This window comes from Canis lupus, chromosome 9 (genome assembly GCF_003254725.2).
Source record: "Canis lupus dingo isolate Sandy chromosome 9, ASM325472v2, whole genome shotgun sequence".
Taxonomy (NCBI): Eukaryota; Metazoa; Chordata; class Mammalia; order Carnivora; family Canidae; genus Canis; species Canis lupus.
In genome coordinates, this window is record NC_064251.1 from 662,385 (window position 1) to 681,662 (window position 19,278).

General features: G+C 60.1%; 1 protein-coding gene across 3 annotated transcripts in view; it reads left to right on the forward strand.

Moving 5' to 3' along the window:
- Positions 1 to 18,173: 18,173 nt before the first annotated feature.
- Positions 18,174 to 19,278, forward strand: part of CSNK1D (casein kinase 1 delta) — a 34,444-nt gene continuing 33,339 nt past the window's right edge. For all 3 annotated transcript variants that reach the window (XM_025468399.3, XM_025468402.3, XM_025468401.3), the window contains exon 1: positions 18,174 to 18,576. In XM_025468399.3, the coding sequence (XP_025324184.1) occupies positions 18,501 to 18,576 (76 nt within the window). In that variant the 5' untranslated portion in view covers positions 18,174 to 18,500. The remainder of the gene's footprint in view (positions 18,577 to 19,278) is intronic.

Here is a 19,278-nt window from a genome sequence, read left to right on the forward strand (position 1 = left end):
GGCAGCGGCGGGAGGCAGCGCGGCTCCCGACTCCCACAACAGGCTGGGAAGGGAGTGGGGACACAGGGACCATCCCGGTGACAGGTGGAGAAACTGAGGCCTACAGGTGGCAGGAGCCTCTGACAGAAACGGAGCCCCCCGCCTCGAGGCGACTTCCCCAATTCGCGGGGTGTGGGCTGCAGACCGCGAGAGGCTCTCCCCGGCCGGCTCCTGCCTCCTGGGGCGGCCCCCACCCCCCCACCCCCCCAGGGCCTGAGGCCCCCCAACCGGCCTCGGGTTTGGCCTGGAAACGCCCACTTGCCGTGTTGGGCCCGGGTCACTAACGTGGGTGTGCAGCTGCCCCCCCTTAGCACCTGTTCCAGGCGGCCTGCAGGCGGAGAGGACCCCGAGGGCAGACGGGGCGGTGCGCTCAGCCAGGCAGCAGCGGGCAGGACAGCGGCCCTGACTGCCAGGAGGTGGGGGCTGTAGCTAAGGGGCGCCCCAACGCAGGGGGTGAAAGGGTGAAGGCGGAGCTCCAGGGCTGGGAGCGGATGGGGGGATGGGGGGCCGGGAACGTCGGGAATTGTCGGTCCCTGTGCCCGGTGTAGGTAGCCCGTTGGTCAGCGGGTGCCTGTGGCTGTCGGGGGGCAGGTGGCCTGGTGAGCCCGGTGGCCGCTGGGGGCCCCTCCGCCCGCTCCCCAAGAGCGGCCTCTGTGTCCCAGACCTGCAGCTTGTGTCCCAGGCCTGTCGCCATTCGGGAGCAAAGTAACCCCCGGGACCGTCACCCAGAGCACAGCCAGCGTCCTCCAGAGTGGACGGACCGATGGCGGGTCCTTCAGGACCCCTGGCCCCTCGCTCCCACCCCGGCCGCTGACAGGGCTCCCACGACACCAGAAGATGCGGCCCTGTCTCCCTGGCTCTGGGGGAGCGCTCCTGCTCAGTTCCCAGCCGGTCACCTGCACCCCTCCCCTCCCTGACTCTACTGTGCGCCCCTCCCCGGGACCCTCCCCTCCCCACCCCGCCCCCCTCCTTCTCTCCCCCTCCCCCCACGACTCTGCTATGCACCCCCACACACATGCCCCCCTCTGCATGAATCTGGATCAGAACGCAGCACTGCCCTGTCACCCCCACAGCGTCACTGAAATGAAACTGGTTGTCCTTGCTGTGACCAGCGTCATGCTGTGCTGACCTTCACAGCCCCGTGCACCTCTGACACACGCAAGTGCCTCTGAGGAGCCTGTCGGCGTCCTGGGGTCCTGCCCATGGCCTGGCCTGCCTGCTGCTCCCTTCCCGTGGTGGACGCTGCCCGATGCACTTGGAGGTCACGCTGGGGGTAGTTGCCCCTACCTGGGCCGGGAAGGGGGTCCCGGGGACGCTGCTCTGTTGAAAACTTCCTGCCAGTGCCCAAGGAGGCCCGCAGGGGGCTCAGAGGCTTGTGGTACGGTCCTCAGGAGCAGGGGCCGCTGACATTGGCTGTGCCTCTGGGTCACAGGAAAGATTCGATGCTGTGTTGTCATTCCCGGGCCGAGGCCTGAGTGTGTCCATCGTGCCTTCTCGAGCTGCGTCATCGCTGCCCACGCATAGCTTCCTGGGAGACGCCGGCCAGCGCTTCTGATGCACATCTGGCAGGTCGGGGCGGCGCGGCACCTGCCTGTCACCGTGAGCACCCTGGGGGGACGACTCAGCACCCACTGGCCACGCAGCACAGGGGCCCTCCTGCGGCGCGAGCCACACCCCAGCAAACGTTCCTGGAACCGGGAAACGCACAGCCTGCCCCCCAACACACACAGCCTGCCCCCCCCACATATACACACTCCCACACACAAGGCCGCTACACACACACCTGCTCCCCTCCCAAGGTGCTCCCAGTCCTGCAGGACTCTTCACCAGCACCCCACCTCTGCAGCTGTTCCAGGCCAGCACTTCCCACTGTCACCCCCACTGTGGGCTCAAGGGGAAAGGATCTGGAGGCTCAGGTGTTTCCACGCGCAAGTCCCTGAGGGAAGCCCCCAGCCCCGCATGGCAGGAGACAGAACAGGCCCCTTCTTGCTTGTTATACTTTAATTCAGATTACAAATAATTCACAGAAGTAAAAATAAAAGGACAAAACAGAGGGGCGCCTGGGCGGTTCCATCGCTTAAGTGTCTGCCATCTGCCTTGGGCTGGGCTCATGATGTCGGGGGCCTGGCGTGAGCCCCGCGTCGCTGCTTGCTGCGCAGGGAGTCTGCTCCCCCCCTTGTGTGCGCCGTGTGTGTCTCTCTCTCTTTCTCTAACAAATAAATAAAATTTTTAAAAAAGAAAAAAAAGTTGGGATGCCTGGGTGGCTCAGCGGTTGAGTGTCTGTCTGCCTCTGGCTCAGGAGGCGATCCTGGATTTCCGGGATGGAGTCCCTTGCCGGGCTCTCTGCATGGAGCCTGCTTCTCTGTGTCTCTCATGAATAAATAAGTAAATAAAATCTTTAAAAACTAATAAATAAAAAACAAAATAAAAATTAAAAAAAAACTAAAAAGAATGTAAACAGAGAAAACTTTGTACTTGTATAAAGCCCTCCCGAATCACAGCGGTCATAAAGAGGAAGGAGAGCTGCGGCGGGGCCCTGAGGCCCAGGGCTGGCCCGCGTGCTGGTCGCAAGGTCACGTGCGGCCTGCGGACAACGAACTGGCAGGGCCGCTGTGCCTGGAGCCTCACGGTTCAGGACGGTTGTCTTACCGCCATCGGTGGGGCCCCGAGCTGTTCCCTTTCCCGGTGCATCATCGGGCAGGTCTCTTCCCCGCGCCCTCGGGGACAGCGGAAGGGGGTGCAGGGGGAGAGCGGCGGCCCCCAGGAACCACGTGCCTCCTAGGAGGTCCTGGAGGGCAGCGCTGCCCGCGACCCCGGCGCCCTCTCAGGTGACGCCCTCGTTCTTTGCTTGGGCAGAGCCGGGCGGAGCTGCCGAGTGATGACAAAATACTCCCCGGGATGACGAAGTAGCAAAATGTCTCAAGACGGAGCAAAGTGAGCTGCGGACGTGGCCTCGAGGCCCAGGACCCAGGTGCTTTGGAACATGTGACAGCCAAAGTCATGAAATGCCAACCCTTTTGTGTTCTGCAGACGGTGCCGAGGGTGCCCGGGGCTGCCCGGGGTGACCGAGGGTGACCGGGGTTATCAAGGATGCAGGAGAGTGGCCGGCGGTGGCCGAGGTCGGGCTGCACCCGCGCCCCCTGCAGGCCGAGGCCGGTGGTGCCGCGCAGGGGACGCGAGGCTAAGGCGCCCTCGGGCGGTGCTCGCGGCGTGTTTGAAATGTCTCCTTAAACAAAAGCCTGAAGGGCCGGCGGCAGGAGTCTTGGCCTTCGGGGCTGAGCGCGCGGGCGGCCGGGACGCCGGGGCGAGGAGCGGAGCCGGGCCCCCCGAGCCGCGGAGCCCCGCGCCCTCGCCGCCGCCTTCCCCGCCGCCTGCCGGACCTGGCCAATCACAACACAAGGAGCCACGGCGTCGACGATTGGGCGAGCGGCGGCCACATGACCCGAGCCAGCCAATCGAGGCCCAGCGGTGCCTATTTAAGGCAGAGGCGGGGCGCCGCGGGCCAGGGCTGGCTTTGACCTCAGGTCGCTCCTGTGTGTCCCCGTGGCTCCCCGTTTCCTCTCCCAGTGTGTCCCCGTGGCTCCCCGTTTCCTCTCCCAGTGTGTCCCCGTGGCTCCCCGTTTCCTCTCCCAGTGTGTCCTCGTGGCTCCCCCTTTCCTCTCCCAGTTTGTCCCAGTGGCTCCCCATCGCCCCCTCCCAGTGTGTCCCTGTGGTCCCCGTTCCTCTTCTCCTCAGTTGGTCCCTGTGGCTCCCGGTTCGTCCTCTGCTGGAAGGGCAGCTCCACGTGGGTCAGACACTGTCTGATGTCTCGGGAGGGAGGCTGGGGAACTGGAATCAGGAGTCTGGAGCAGGGTCGCTGCTGGCTGGCAGGCCCATGCCCGGAGACACCCTGCTTCCAGCCCTAGGCAGCCGCTGATGCGCTGTGGGCCCTGGACACGGGGCTTCGCCAGGACCGTGCTTGCCTCCTGTTCACCGAGCACACGTTAGGTGCCTGTCTTCTACTGCCTCACGCACCTGGGGTCATGGAATAAAGTCATGACTCATGAGTGCAAAGGCCCTCTCTCCTTTCAGCTGTTCTCACTGAACTCATCTGCTCCCTGTCCCCTGACCCCACAGGCAACCCTTCAGATGTACAAGTGTTCTTTTCATTTCAAGAGATTATAGATTTAAATACTCATTAAAATTATTAATGGGGCTAAGAATAGCAGGGAAGATCTGTAACTTGTGATAACAACCAGGAGCCTAAATATCTTTTTTTTTTCTTTTAAAATCAGCTTTTCATTTTAGTATAGATTTGGATTTACAGGGATGCATGGGTGGCTTGGTGGTTGAACATCTGCTTTTGGCTCAGGGCGTGATCCCAAGGTCCCGGGATTGAGTCCCACATTGGGCTCCTTGCATGGAGCCTGCTTCTCCCTCTGCCTGGGTCTCTGCCTCTCTTTCTGTGTCTCTCATGAATAAACAAATAAAATCCTTAAAAATAAATAAAAAAAAAGATTTAGATTTGCAGAAAAGTCACAAAGAAAGTACAGAGTTCTCATCCACCCCACGTCCTCACTACTCACCAGCCAATGTTGATACGTTATTATTATTAACCAAAGTCCACACTTTATTCAAATGTCCTTCATTTCTATCGAGTGCCTTTTCAGTGTCCTTTTACAGCTCCAGGATCCCACGTCTCTAACTTTCCTGGTTTCAGGTGATCCGGCAGTTCTGGGAAGTGCTGGGCAGAGATTCTGCTGGAATGTGTCTGATGTTTTTCTCACGTTTAGTCTGGCCTTGTGGGTTTGGGGAGGAAACCACGGAGGCCAAGGGCTCTTGTCTCCATCACGCGGGGGGCGGGTAGGCGTCAGTGCTCTCAACAGGACTGCTCACCTGTGGATGCGACCATGAAGGCCTGGCTGAGGTGTGTCTGTCCTCAATTGCATTGTGTCTTACATGGGGAGGACCGGGAGCGGGGCAGGGAGGGCAGGGCCTCCACGCACGTTACTCTGGTTCTTGTTGTACGTGGATTTTCTCCCTGTTTATTTTTTTTTAGTTTTAAATTTTTTTTTTTTTATTTATGATAGTCACAGAGAGAGAGAGAGGCAGAGACACAGGCAGAGGGAGAAGCAGGCTCCATGCACCGGGAGCCCGATGTGGGACTCGATCCTGGGTCTCCAGGATCGCACCCTGGGCCAAAGGCAGGCACCAAACCGCTGTGCCACCCAGGGATCCCTTCTCCCTGTTTATTTGCCTGTGCGATATTTTCCTGCCAGTTCAGACTCACAGACACCTATTTATTCCAACACTGTTATTTATCTTGTTGCCCACATGGGTCCATCTTTAGGCTCCTGAGGCTGGTGTCCCTCTAACAGCCCCTTCCCGGCTTCTGTACTCCCTCGAGCTCTGCAGCTTCCAAAACAAAGCACCACAGACATCGATTCCTCAGAGCCCACAAGCAAGATGACGGTGGAGCTGCTTTCTCCCAAGGCCTCGCTCCCCGGCTGGGAGACGGCCGCCTTCCCCCTCCGCCCCCTCGCGGCCTTCCTCTGTGCACTCATCCCCTCTGTGGCTTCCTCTCCTTGCGACAACACTGGTCCGTTGGATCGGGGTGCATGCTTATGACCTCATTTAACCCTAACTACCTCCTGAAAGCCTCTGTCACCAAATACGGCCACATGAAGGGTTAGAATTTCACCTATGAAATTTTTTGAAAAAATAAAAGAAGAAATTTTTTTGGCGGGGAGGGGATGCAATTCGGTCCATCACACTAGCACTACCTGATGCCCCACGATCATCATGTACGTGCAACGTCGCAGTCCTCAAATCAGCCATTTCCCCAAGTAGCCCTGGTTTCTTTTCTCAAAGAAAGGTTTGGGAAACCAAGATCTGGGAGCTGGGTGTGCTTGCAGCTACTGGGCGTCACTGCTTCTCCGCCGACACGGCAAGGAGACGTGTCTGTGTGTGCTACCCCACCTGTACACACATATCTACAAATATTTCTACGTTTCTCCATAAGGATCTATGTTAAGCATGAGTCCTCCCTCTCACCGATGCCGCACAGATCACCCTCCTCGCCCCCTGCTTCTCGGCCAACTCCCACCCCATGGCGGGAAACCCGGCTCCCAGCAGCCAGCACCCAGAACCCAGCACCCAGCGACTCCGCCACCCGGTCCCAGCGCGCCTGCCGGGGGCCAGGGTGCCCACGAGCGCCCCGGGGAAACTGCCTCCGCCCTGGCAGCGCGGGTCCCGCAGCCCCGCTGCTTCCCTGGGGGCCAGCTCAGCACCCGGCCGGCGGCTCCAGGCCCCTGTAACTCAGCCGGGTTCACCCCGAAGCCCTGCTTCCTGTAGAGTCTTAAATTTGCGTCTGTTAAGGCCCTTTCCTTCTGCTGTCCGTCCACGGGTTTCCACAAACGAGTGGTTTCATGTGTCAGGCGTGCCAGTATCACACAGAGGAGTCTCCCCACCCTCAACCACCCCACCCCCCGGTGTGTCACCCAGTCATTCCTTCTCCCCTGCCACCCTGGCAACCACTGAACTTCTTACCGTCTCCATAATGTGCTTTTCTCCAGAATGTCCACTAAAGGGACTCACAGAGCCTGCAGCCCCTGCAGACCGGCCTCTCACTCAGCAACGGGCATTTCCAACTCCCCCCTGCCCTAGTGTGTCCCCACCGCCCCTTCTTTCTTACCGTGGACGACACCCCGTTGCTTCGATGCCGCAGCTTGTTTACCCCTTCCCCTCGTGAGGCACGTCTTGGTTACTTTTAATTTGGGGCAATTATGAACAAACCCGCTATAAACATTCGCATGGAGGTTTCGGTGTGGACATGAGTTTTTAACCCGCTTGGGTAAATACCTAGGAGCGCATCTCAGCTCAACAGATATTTCTTTCTCGCGTGGTGGAGGCTCAAGTCCGAGACCGAGGCGCCGGCAGGGCCTGTGTCCGAGGGGGGCCCGCTGCCCCACTCGCAGACCCGGGTCTCCCTGCTGGGTCCTCAGGCCGAGAGCCCAGCAGGTCGCCAGGCACCTTAGGACGGCGGATGCCACCTAGGGCTCTCCGGGGAGCTCGGCGCCTCCCCAAGGGCCCCTCCTAGTCGGCCCTGGACAGCAGCACTCGCGGTGGGTCAGCCTCGGGCTCGGCTGCTGGGTCACAAGGCGTCTGGGCCTGTGAACGCGAGCGTCACGCAGCGGCTCGGCCCGTCACCATCTGGCCACCAGCTCTCTCCCGCCGACGCCGTCTTGGGCGTCTACCCTCCACCCCGGGAAGGAAATGCTCTTCTGTCTCTATTGCGCTAAGAGCTTTTTAATCAGTAACAAAACACTGTATTCAATGCAAGCGCCCAAGGCTCTTCTGCACCTACTAAGTTAATCATAGGATCTTTCTTCTTTAGTCTATTAATGGGCCAAATTCCACTGATACCGTTTGACGTGAGACTAGAGACGCCCAGACCATGAGGTCGATTTCTCACTTATAATTGTCAGTTATCGGGATCCCTGGGTGGCGCAGCGGTTTGGCGCCTGCCTTTGGCCCAGGGCATGATCCTGGAGACCCGGGATCGAATCCCACGTCGGGCTCCCGGTGCATGGAGCCTGCTTCTCCCTCTGCCTGTGTCTCTGCCTCTCTCTCTCTCTGTGACTATCATAAATAAATAAAAAAAAATTTAAAAAAAAATGTCAGTTATCTAGTATTTTATTTCAGAGTTTTTCCACCAAAGTTCCTGGGTGGAAAACAGATCTCCTGTGTTTTCTTTTTGTTTGTCCTTGTCTGGTTAGGAGCCACAATCCGCCTCTTTTCCACTTTCTGGAACATTCTGTCCAGGAGACAGAGTTACTGGTCCCTGGGCTCAGGGTGTGGCCCCTCACAGAGCAGCCTGCAGCCCAGGCCAGGGCGGGGTGGGGGGGGGGGGGGTGGGGGGGCAGGGGGTTCCCACAACCACGTTTTCAGCCACTCCTGTGCCTCTGTTTGTCCTTCTTTGGGTCACTTTATATTTTCCCAGGAATTTGTTTACTCCATCTAGGTTTTCCATTCTATTAGCTTTTAGGTGTTTCTAATTCTTTTACTTTTTAGGTGTAGGCTGGGTCTGTTGCTACTCTTGTATATTTTGTTTGCTTTTTCCCTTCTTTCTTGCCAGAGCGCTTCCATGTGATCCTTCCGCCATGAGGCAGCTTTAGTTTGTGCTCACCCTGCTCCTCTGTCCTCCTTCCATCCTCCGCCCTCTGTCCTCCACTGCCTTTACTTTTCTCCCTTTATTCTTGGTGGGACTGTGCACTCTGAAACCTCCCGTGTTCCTGGAATCCATTCTTAGTTGCAGCAGAGCTGGTCTGGAGCCGGCAGCCTTTGCCAGCTCGCCCCTCCTTTGACGTCACTCAATTCTTCCTAAGGATCATGACCGACCACGACCGCGACCACGATCACAACGGCTGCCCTTTCCCGGTGTTCAAGTGCCCCGCACAGGGCCGGACCTCAAACAGCTGCCCCCCAACCCACACCCCGAGCTCCCTGTTTCAGAGCGCTCCGAGTCTCGCCTAGACCTGATCCCAGTACCCTGACACCTGCCCCCCATGCCCAGGACCCCCCCAGGAGCCTCCCCAGGAGGCAGGCTTACAGCTGGCCAGGGTCCACCAACTCGACCACCCTGCGACAGCTGAGTTGGCGGGGCGTCCTGGCTGGAGGAGACTGCTGGGGGGAGAGTTGCTCTTTCTTCACAGGCCACAGCTCCCGCGCCTGCAAAGACTCCTCCACGGGGCCTTGGCGGGGGTGAGGCAGGAGCCCCAAGCCTGCCTGGGTGGGCAGCCCCGTGAGGCCTCAGGGGAAGGGGTGCTGGGGAGGTTCCTGTGGCCACTAGCTCACGAGGTGGCCCCTGCAGGGGGCCCACACTCCTGGGGCACGTGGGGCACCTTACGGGCACAGGACCCCGGAGGAGATGGGCCCAGTGACTCACTGTCCAGTCACGTGCACAGTGGGAAATACAGAGACGCGCAGGTGATCAGGGCTGTGTGAGCAGGAATGGCGGGCACCAGACCTGACCTCTGCAGCCCGCGTAGCTGCTGGGCACGCCGTGGGCCACCACGGGGAGGGGGACCATCCTGAGGCCAGGGCCAGGCAAGACCCTCCCGCCCTTGCCCCGGCAGGCTAGCAGCCCGGTTCATCAAGCAGGGAGATGTGGAGGTCACCGTAACTTCCTTCAGGCCAGAACCACAAGTGCTCAGTTGCATGGGCCTCGCCTCCCACCTGCAGGCCACCACCCCCGCACCTGGAATGGCATCTCCAAGCCCTGCTGGACTTCAGGTCCACAAGGAGGGGCTCTCCGGCGAGTGGTGTGGACCTCGACCAGAGGACAGCCCCCACCCCGTCTGGCAGGAGATGACCAGGGACAGAGACCAGCAGGGCTTGGGGCTCAGGCCAGAGGCAGTTATCCCTCAAGGACAGAGGGGTGAGGCAATGTGGCTGTTGGGCAGGGTCACCACCGGCCTACAGGACAGGGTTGGAAGGCAAAGGGGTGCCAGCCTTAGGCTCAAGGAGTACTGCAGGCCTGCTTCCTAGCCTGGAACAAGGTGTGAGGCCACCTTGGGGCCTCCTGAGTCTACGGGCAGTGGGTGACGACAGGGCCCATTCCAAAAACACCTCCTGTTTAGGGGCCCACCTGAGCCAGCTGGAAGTAAACAGGGACCTGGGAAAAGGGGTGGGAGCCTGGGGTCAAAGGTCAGGGTTGGTGTACTCTCCTAGCAGGTCCTGCCCCTGCCCTCTCTGCCAGGGGAGAGGTAAGGACCCAGTGAGCTGCCTTGAGCCCCTGCTGGCCCCTCTGGTTCCCCCCGCCCCCATGAAGTGGGCAGGGAGGCTAGTCAGGGGTGGCTCAGCCTGGTCCCGCTGACACTGGACACTGGGTCATTCTCCATGGGGTTACCCTGTGCACTGCAGGATGCTGAGTGGCGCCCTTGACCACCCACGAGGTACCAGTGAGCCCCACAGTGACGACCAGGCATTGCCGAATGCCCCCCCACCCCCAATCCAGGTGGGACCCCCTGGTCTCCTGTAGGCCTGCCCCAAAGAGCTTTCCAGTTCTGTGCTTCCCAATCCAGGCATCACTGAGCCCTTGGACCTTGGCTACTGAGGCTGAGGAAGTGGATTTGTACTTTTGTTTTCATTTTAATTAATTTGAACAGCCAAGTGAGGTTGGTGGCTGCTCTAGACGCCTACCGGGGCCGAGTCCCAGCCCAGCCCTGGCCTCTGTCCCAGCCTCTCCCGCACCTGGGCTGATCTTTGCAGGCTGGTTGCGGTCCTGACCTGACATCCCTGCCGGGGCTGCACGCCTCTGCTCACCAGCGGCGGGGCTGGCACCAAGACCTGGGGCCTGAAAGGCTGCTCCTCCTGGCTCCTCCTGGTGCCTCTGGCCAGCAGGGGCCCAGGAGAGCCTGGCATCCCCAGAGTTCTCCTGGTCCAGAGGCTGGGCACTGGCTGTGGGACACTGTCAGGCCTGGGAGACCGCTTGTGTCCCACCACGACCCTTCCTGCTGGCTCCCTTCCCCAGGGCTGCGGTCATTCCCTCAGATCTCTGGGGAGGGCCTATCTCTGGGACCCATAGACCACAGCCGGTGCCAGCCTGCAGCCCCTTGTCCAGTTGGAAATTGCTGTTCACTTTACCACAGTTGTCCCTCCTCATGCCCTCACACCCGGCCCCAGTTGGTGAATTTTGTTAATTAAATGGGGATAATCATTAGTGCTGGGCCCAGCACCCTCAAAGCACAGGCACAGGTCCGAGGGCGAGGGGCAGGCATGGGTCCTGACCCATCCTGTGGACCTAAGCAGGAGGCCACCGTCGGGCCTAGGTGCCACCCACTGCTCTGCCAGCGCAGCCACCGCTGGCACCTGCGTGACGATTCATTCCCCAGGTAAACAGTAATTATGTGCACAGCTCGTTCACATACACCACCACTCGGTTCCACTCCTTCTGAACTGTGTGTCTGTGACCCTGTTAACCTTCTTCACTACCCTATGGTGGTGCTGTGAGTACCTCCATTTCACAGATAAGAAAGGAGAGGCATAGGGAGGGTGAGTCGCCCGCCCAAGTTCACACAGCTGGTGGCAGAGCAGGAATTGAAGCTTGGGCACCTGACCCGTGGGCTCAGCCTCGGCCTAGCCGCTGCCTTTAAGGGCGTAGGCAGCTCCTCTGCTCCCGTGTGGCCATCTGTCACTGGTGCGAACCATGGCCACTAGGTCAGCATCGTTCACTACGGAGAGGGGAAACAGAGGCAACTCAGTTGAGCAAAGGTCAGAGACAAAAACATCACAGGGAGAAGGGGCAGTGCGTGCTGAGGCCCCGGGGCAGGAGACGCGGATGCTCTCAGGGAACCGCAAATCGTTCCCATGGAGGCATGAGAAGGGGCACCATGAGGACCCCCTAACCCCGGCAAGGAATCTGAGCTCAGTCTCCAGGGCTACTCGTGTTATTTTTTTTAGATTTTATTTATTTATTCATGAGAGACACACAGAGAGGCAGAGACCCAGGCAGAGGGAGGAGCAGGTTCCCTGCAGGGAGCCCAACATGGGACTCGATCCCAGGACCCTGGGGTCACGCCCTGAGCCAAAGGCAGGCGCCCAGCCACTGAGCCACCTGGGCGTCCCTACTTGTGCTATATTAATGGAAAATTTATTTAACATAAAATTCACCATTTTAACAATGTTCCAGTTCATAATTAAGTGGCTTTTTATATATTCATGATGTTACCCAATCACAGCGTCTGCCTAGTTGGGACATGTTTTTGTCATCATCCCACACGAGTGGTCCCCACACCCACGGCAGTCTGCCCCAGCCCCACTCCCAGCTCCCTCTCTAGCCCCAGTCCACCTCCCATCCTAACCCCAGACAGTCCCTATGAACGTGACCCCACAGGACGTGGCCCTTTGAGGCTGGCTTCTTTCACTCCGTGTGGTTCCCTGGCTGGTCCGCACTGTGGCAGGTGTCAGGGCTCCATGGCCCATCACGGCTGAACGATAAACATTCCATCGCCAGGACGGACCTGGTCTGGTGGTCCACCCACCCGGAGCCGACATTCGGGGTGTTTCTACTTGGGCTGTGATAATTTCATGATATAGGACGCTGCTGTGAACGCTTGCGTGTGCGTTTCTGTGCAGACGGACGTTCTCAGTCCTCTAGGGAACCGCCGGGGAACCGGTGACCCGACCTTCATTGCTCTGAGGGGCCGCCAGGCCGGTTTCCAGTTTTCCAAAGTGGCCGCGTTGCTTGACGCTCCCGCGGGAGCACACTGGCCTGATGCAGGGCGGCGCCTGTCGTGGGATTTGAACTCGGAACAGTGTCGCCGCGCAGTAGGCACGGGGCTGGGCGGGGTGTGCAGGCCTCTGGGAAGGAGCCCTGATCGGAGGCCGGGCTTACGTTCCTGCTGCCAGCCGGGGAGTGCCCACGGGAACCAGCATGGGCCCTCTAAGAAGCTCCGCTCCCCACCCCACCCTCCGACAAAATCTCTTCCCCGTCCTCCCTCCTCCTCACCTGTAATGAGACCTCTGCAATCACCCTCCTCCCCTCAGTCCCTGCCCCCAACTTCCAATTTATTAGAACCCCTCACAGTGGTCCTTTCCCAACTGAGAGTCTTTATTCAGACTTACTTTCCCCAGGTCCAGAGACGCTCGTTCCCATTCCCCACTTCACGCCCACACGCAGGCAAGTACATGTGCACACACAGATGTATGCATGTGCACACCCATGCGCGGGTATACGGGCACGTGTGCATACATGTGCACTTACTGGGGTGCACGCGCATGCCCACATATGTGTGTGGTGGCTGCTTCTCTCTGGTGCACACACACACACCTCCGCATGCACAGGTGCACTCACAGCGGTGTGCACACACGCACACATACACGTACAGGAGGGGCTGCCAGAGGGCTCCTTATCCCTTCACCTCCCTGTCCTGAGATCAGGTTCTAGATCATTCTTGTTTACCAAGAGGCCTTTCTGGGCCCCGGGCGGTGGGTGGGGGGGCTGGCTTCAGCACCATCTGCCCTGCCAGCAGGTGCGCTTCCACTGCGTCCTCTGGCAACCCCTCCTCTCCAGGTGCAAGGTCTGGCTGTGGAGGAGCCTTGGCAGCTGTGGCACCTCCGCTGGGGATGCTGACGAGGTGACCCTCCTGCCCTTGGGCCGGTGGCTGCGCTGGGCTAGGCTAGTACCTGAGCCAGCACCTGAGCCAGCCCTGAGCCAGCACCTGAGCCAGCACCGGCCCATGTCCACGACCCCCTTCCCCTCAGGTTACAGAGTCAAAGCACAGACAAGACCCAGGCAGATGGCACAGGGCACAGTACCGCTGCCCCTGTGGGAAGTCCTTGCTGCCAGGTGAGATAAGCACCCCCCTCTCCTCCCCCCTTCCTTCTCCCCCCTCCCTTACCCTCCTCCTCCCCCTCTCTTTTGGTCCATGGATTTTTTTAAAAAGTTGTGATAGAGTGTACCTAGCACACAACTTACCATTTTTACCACTAAATGTACAGCCCAGTGGCACCAAGCACCTTCGGTTGTGCAGCTGTCACCACCATTCACCTCCAGACTCTTCCCATCATCCCAAACCAAACTTTATCTCCAAGAATACTAACTCCTGGGATGCCTGGGTGGCTCAGCGGTTAAAGCATCTGCCTTTGGCTCAGGTTGTGATCCTGGAGACCCGGGATCCAGTCCCACATGGGGCTCCCTGCATGGAGCCTGCTTCTCCCTCTGCCTGTGTCTCTGCCTCTCCCTTTCTCTGTGTCTTTCATGAATAAATAAATAAAATCTTAAAAAAAAAAAAAAAAGAAAGAATACTAACTCCCCTCCCCCAGCCCCAGAGCTGCTACTCTGCTTCCTTGCTGGCCCTACGCCTGGGAACTCGGGTGACTGGAATCACACGGCATTTGTGTTTTTGTATCTGCTTATTTCACAGAGCACAGTGGCCCTCAGGTTCACCCACACTGCAGCAGGTGTCAGGATTTTATTCCCTTTTCAATACTTAATAAAATTTTTTTTTAATTTTTTTTTTATGATAGTCACACAGAGAGAGAGAGAGAGGCAGAGACACAGGCAGAGGGAGAAGCAGGCTCCATGCACCGGGAGCCTGACGTGGGATTCGATCTGGGGTCTCCAGGATCGCGCCCTGGGCCAAAGGCAGGCGCCAAACCGCTGCGCCACCCAGGGATCCCTTCAATACTTAATATTCTGTTGTGTGGAAAAAATACGCTTTGCTTATCTGCTCATCCATCCTTGGACACTTGGGCTGCTTCCACGTTCTGGCTATCCCATTCTGTCTTGAACCTCTCTTTTTGTTGGTTTTTGTTAAAATCATACAGAATATTTTAAATTGCAGCTACCCTAGAAAACCTAGAAATTTTAGCTGAACTGTCTCTGGGCCTCTGTTTCTGCATCTAGCGAAGATGACTCTAAGGGAGTAATACCGCTCTGCACTGCTGTGATTTATCAACATGCAGCAGGGGTGGAACCGAGAAGACGGGTCACCTCTGGGTGCCCACGCACCAACTAGATGAAGAGAGCGGCAGCTGGGGCGACCTTCTCTCCGGTGTGGGAGCCTGAGGCACAAAGCCTCTCCTTGGTGACCCAGCTGCCCCAGCTCTGGCCCAGGGGAGCCACAGGTCCTCAGGATTTGTGCAAAGGACTCAGTCCCCATTAATTAGTCCCAAGGTATTATTGCTGGGCTTGCCAGTGACCTGTGACCTGGGGCAGAAAAAGAACCGGCCAATCAAGACCAGCTAGTTTCCTGCTTTCAGGAAGCTGAAGAGGCACAGTAGAGAGGTCAGAGGAGCTCACGGGCAAAACGTACTAGAAGCTAGAGCACCATAGCCCAGGAGGGCAGAGAACTGTGCCCTGTGGCAGAGGCGGGGAGCTGCCCGCAGCACTGAAGATGCGCAGGCCCGGGTCAGGTACCCTTCCGAGGACACAGGCACAGGCACACACGCACACCCCTCCTACTTCCTGAGACTGGACTGTGCCGCTCTTCCCCAAAGGGTCAGACGCAGGGCCACGGTGGGAGAATGGAGACGTGCACCTGCTCCGACAAGGAATCACAAACCGTGGCAGCCTGATCCGGCCCTGGCCACGCCAGTGAATGAGAGCACAGGGCTTCGAGGCTTCGTGGGGTGCGGGGGGCAGAGCTGCCGGCTACAAGCTTCTTTTCCGGGAGATGAAAAGGTAAAGTGGATTGAGGTGATGGTTGCACACCTCCGTGAAGGCACTAAAATCCCCTGAACTGCATCCTTTAAAAGTGTGCATCAAGTGGCGTGTGAACTAAATGTCACTAAGGCTGCTCACACGCGCACACGGACACACTCCAGACAGCAGGCCTGGGAAACCCCCCACTGCCCGGACCCATGGGAGCTGTTTGCTTCTCTCCACTCGGCTTCTACTGGTCGGCAGCCGTCAAGCTGGACCCACTGTCCTTCAAGGCTTCCTGGCCTGCCCAAGAGGTCAGGGAGCAAAGGGGACAGTCGTGTCAGTGCATTGAAACCTCAGTGCTGGATGGAGCAGGAATCCACCGCAGACACACTCGTGGCACCCGACAGACAGCCTAGCACTGTGCCCTGTGGTAAGAGGGGGGAGCTGTAGGGGCAGGCCTGCGGGGCGGGGCCCACAGGGGGCGGGGCCTGGCCCCAAGGGTCCCCAGCACCAAGGCTTTTGGGTGAGACTTTCCTTCTACTGCAGGTTTGGATTAAAATAAAAAAGACGCTGGCCCAGTTAGGAACACACCCCCAGAGATCTGGGCGTGAGGGAGTTTTTGGGGGAGCAGATGGCACAGGCCAGGGAGGGGGGCAGGGAACCTAGCTGGGGGTGAGGCACAGGGAGGACACCCCAGCTGCAAAGGCCTGGCCTGGGAGTCATTCATGAAGCCAGGGTTTATTGAGTGCCTACTATGTGCCAGGGGCGGTTGTGGGTATGGCTCGATGTCAGTGTGAGCTGGGACACAGGTAAGGCTGTTTCCAACAGCAAGAACACATGGGCACCTGTGCCAGCCTTCTCGCCCCCTGCGTTATTCCTGGTGCTCTCATCGACGCTCCAAGGAAGGGTCTGGGGGCAGGGACTCCAGCCCTTCTGAAGGCCACACAAGTGAGGGGATCCCTGGGTGGCTCAGCAGTTTGGCGCCTGCCCTTGGCCCAGGGCGCGATCCTGGAGTCCTGGGATCGAGTCCCGCTTCGGGCTCCTGGCATGGAGCCTGCTTCTCCTTCCTCCTGTGTCTCTGCCTCTCTCTCTCTCTCTCTCTCTCGGTCTATCATAAATAAATAAATAAATAAATAAATAAATAAAATCTTTAAAAAAAAAAAAAAGGCCACACAAGTGAATGGCAGAGCACGTGAGCACAGAGAGGATGCTGGAGCGTGCACCAGCCAGGCCAGCGCCACTCTGACTCACCCTGGACTCTGGAGAAGCAGCTGTCGTGGCACGGCCTCGGCTACCTCCACCCTGCAAGGGGCTTTAGCAACAGGAAACTAGGGAATACATTGGGGACAGTTGTAGCCTCTGGGGCAGGCCGCCCGCAGCATGGTGCTGGGGTGAGAGGCCTCTGACCTGGGCTTAGGCCCTTGTAGATGGCTCCTCAAAGAAGGTGCGCTGCTCCTGCGCAGGCCTCTTCCGGGCACTCCCCCCATTATGGGAAGCAAAACACAAGCAAGGACTTTGGTCCTGTTGTTGGCTGATTAACCTGACCAATTCCAAGCGTAAATGGGGGATATGGGCAGAACCCTGGGACCTGGGGGAGGCCCCAAGAGTTGCAGCTTCTTTTTGAGAGAGGACACTTAGTTCCCAGGATGGGACTGCTGGCCAGTCATCAGCCCAGGGTGGCTAAGGGAGCGGCCGGAGGTCTGCACATCCAGGTCCCTTTCCCTTTCTCAGTTTGTACTCATGGCTTTTGGGGAGGGGAGCAGGACACTGTTCACCAGGGAATTCTGGCAACAGGCTGTTTTTACCAGTTTGACAATATCCCCCCACCCTCACACTGTAAGACTGAGAAACCAGGCTGACACGGCCATGGGGCATTCCCCACTGCCCACCGCTCACCAGCGGCTGATCATGGTTTGCCTGGTAGCCTCTCCCGTGTCCAGGCACTGCTAGCAACGCTCAGGAATTGATGCCAGCCTCCCCAACCCCACCCCCAGCTATTTTTGGACAGGGGCTGCACTCCTGAGACTGAGTGTGGGAGAGGGGCAGAAGGACACTCACTGCCCACTGCGCTCCTTCCCCGCCTCCCCTGGGCCACCCGGAGAGGAGGTCCTGATGGTCCATTGGCACACAGGCTGCTCTCCTGGCCGCAGCCAGCCCCGTGCACAGGCCCAGCACACAGGCCCCACGCATAGAGTAGTAGGTATTTGCCAGATGCTCCCAAGTACGCATTAACATTATGTGCTACGGTTCTCCCTTTTTACGTGGGGCGTAGGCGCCAGAAGGAATGACAAGGAAGTCATTCCTTCTCGGCTTGGATGCTTCCCTGGAGGACTCCCTTCCAGTGATCAGAATCAAGACTCCAGATCTTTGAAGCCAGGCATCATTCTGAACTTTAACATTCTTGCTTTCTTTTGCAAGAGGAACCTTCAGACTAGATACAAATTAGGTGAAAAGGTTGATTTGTTCTCCAGGAAGATGAGACTGAGAGGCAGGCCCACGGCCTCACCATTTGAATCCCTGGTAGCTGCGCCTTCTCCTTTCGGGTCTGACCTCGGGCTCTAGGTTTGAGCGCATAAGGCTTGAGGCGTGGGCGGGCAGCGGCGGGCAGTGCTGCAGCGGCGGGCCGGGCACACCTGAGTCCCCGGGGTCCTGCGGGTCCCTGGGCTGGAGGGGCAGACAGGCTCCGCCCCCGTCCCTCTTGCAAAAAGCACTGCCCTGGGGCCTGTCCCAGGTGTGTCGCGGGGAGTCGCTGGCTTCCCCGGCACCCGCGAGGACATACGAAGCCCCTGCGCCAGCACGTGCAGGCTGCACGTGGAACGGACCCCCGGCAGCCCGGGGCTGAGGCGGCTGGGCAAACCGAAAAGAGGGGACCGCCCCGGGGTCCCGGGGTTCTCGAGGACGCGGGTGCGCGCTGGCCCCGCCCCGCCCCCTGGCCCCGCCCAGGCCCCGCCCCACCGTCCGAAGCCGCGGCCCCGCCCCTCCGGGTTGCTAGGGGAAGTGACGTCACAGCGCGATGGCGGCGGCTCCTTCGGGCAGCTGAAGGGGGATTTAGGCCCGGAAGATCCGAGTCCATCCGCGGCGGGGAGAGGGCGAGCGGGGTCGGCGGGGGCCGGAGCAGGGGCGGCGGCGCTCGGACTGTCCCATCCGCCCCGTATTGAGGCGCTGGGAGCAGCGGGGCGGCCGGAAAGCGATGGTGAAAGCGGGGCCGTGAGGGGGGCGGAGCCGGCAGCCCGACCCGCCGTAGCGGCAGCAGCGGCGCCGCCTCCCCGAGCTCAGACCCAGGAAGCGGCTGGGAGGGCAGGAGCGAGCCGGACCCGCCGCCGCCGCCGCCATGGAGCTCAGAGTCGGGAACAGGTACCGGCTGGGCCGGAAGATCGGCAGCGGCTCCTTTGGAGACATCTATCTCGGTGAGGCGCCCCTCCCCCCCAGCCCGGGCCGCCCCCGGACCGGCGTCCGCGCCCTCCGCGCCCCCCCCCGCCCCCGGGTCGGGGACCCCCGCCCAGGACCCCGGACACGCCCGGACCCCGCTGCGAGGCCCCGCGGCCCGCCTCCGCCCCGGGGACCCCCCTCGCTGGCCCGCGGCGGTGACCGGGACCCACCCCTCCGCCCCGCCCCGCCCCGCCCCCAGCCCCTCCGCGGGGTCCGGCCGTGCCCCGGGGCGCCTGCCCGGACGTGCGCCCCAGGCTGCCGGGAGCGGCCCTGCGCCGCCCCAGACCCCCGCCCGCTGTCCGCGCCCGGGTGTCCCCCGCGGGCAGACAAAGGCCGCCGGGCGGGTGTGCGGCCCCCTGCGGCCCGGGCACGTGGGGGGGCCCGGGGGGGGGGGGTCGGGGCGCCGGCCTCAGGCTTCCGCGGCCCGCGGGCCCGTGCGACGGCGCAGCCCCAGCTCGGCGGCTCCCCGGGCTCTGACGGCGCCGGGGCGGGCGCGGGGCCGCCGGGTGGGTCCCCCGCCCCGTCGAGCGGCCCCCGAAGGACATGTTGCGCATCCAAGTTGTGGACGGGGTGCCTCCGCCGGAGCCAGACTGGGATTTGGGGGAGCGCAGACGGAGTCGGCGTCGCGGTGTGGGCAAAAATTAGAGGCAAATAAAGTAGTAAAGCGCTCTCTACTCCCG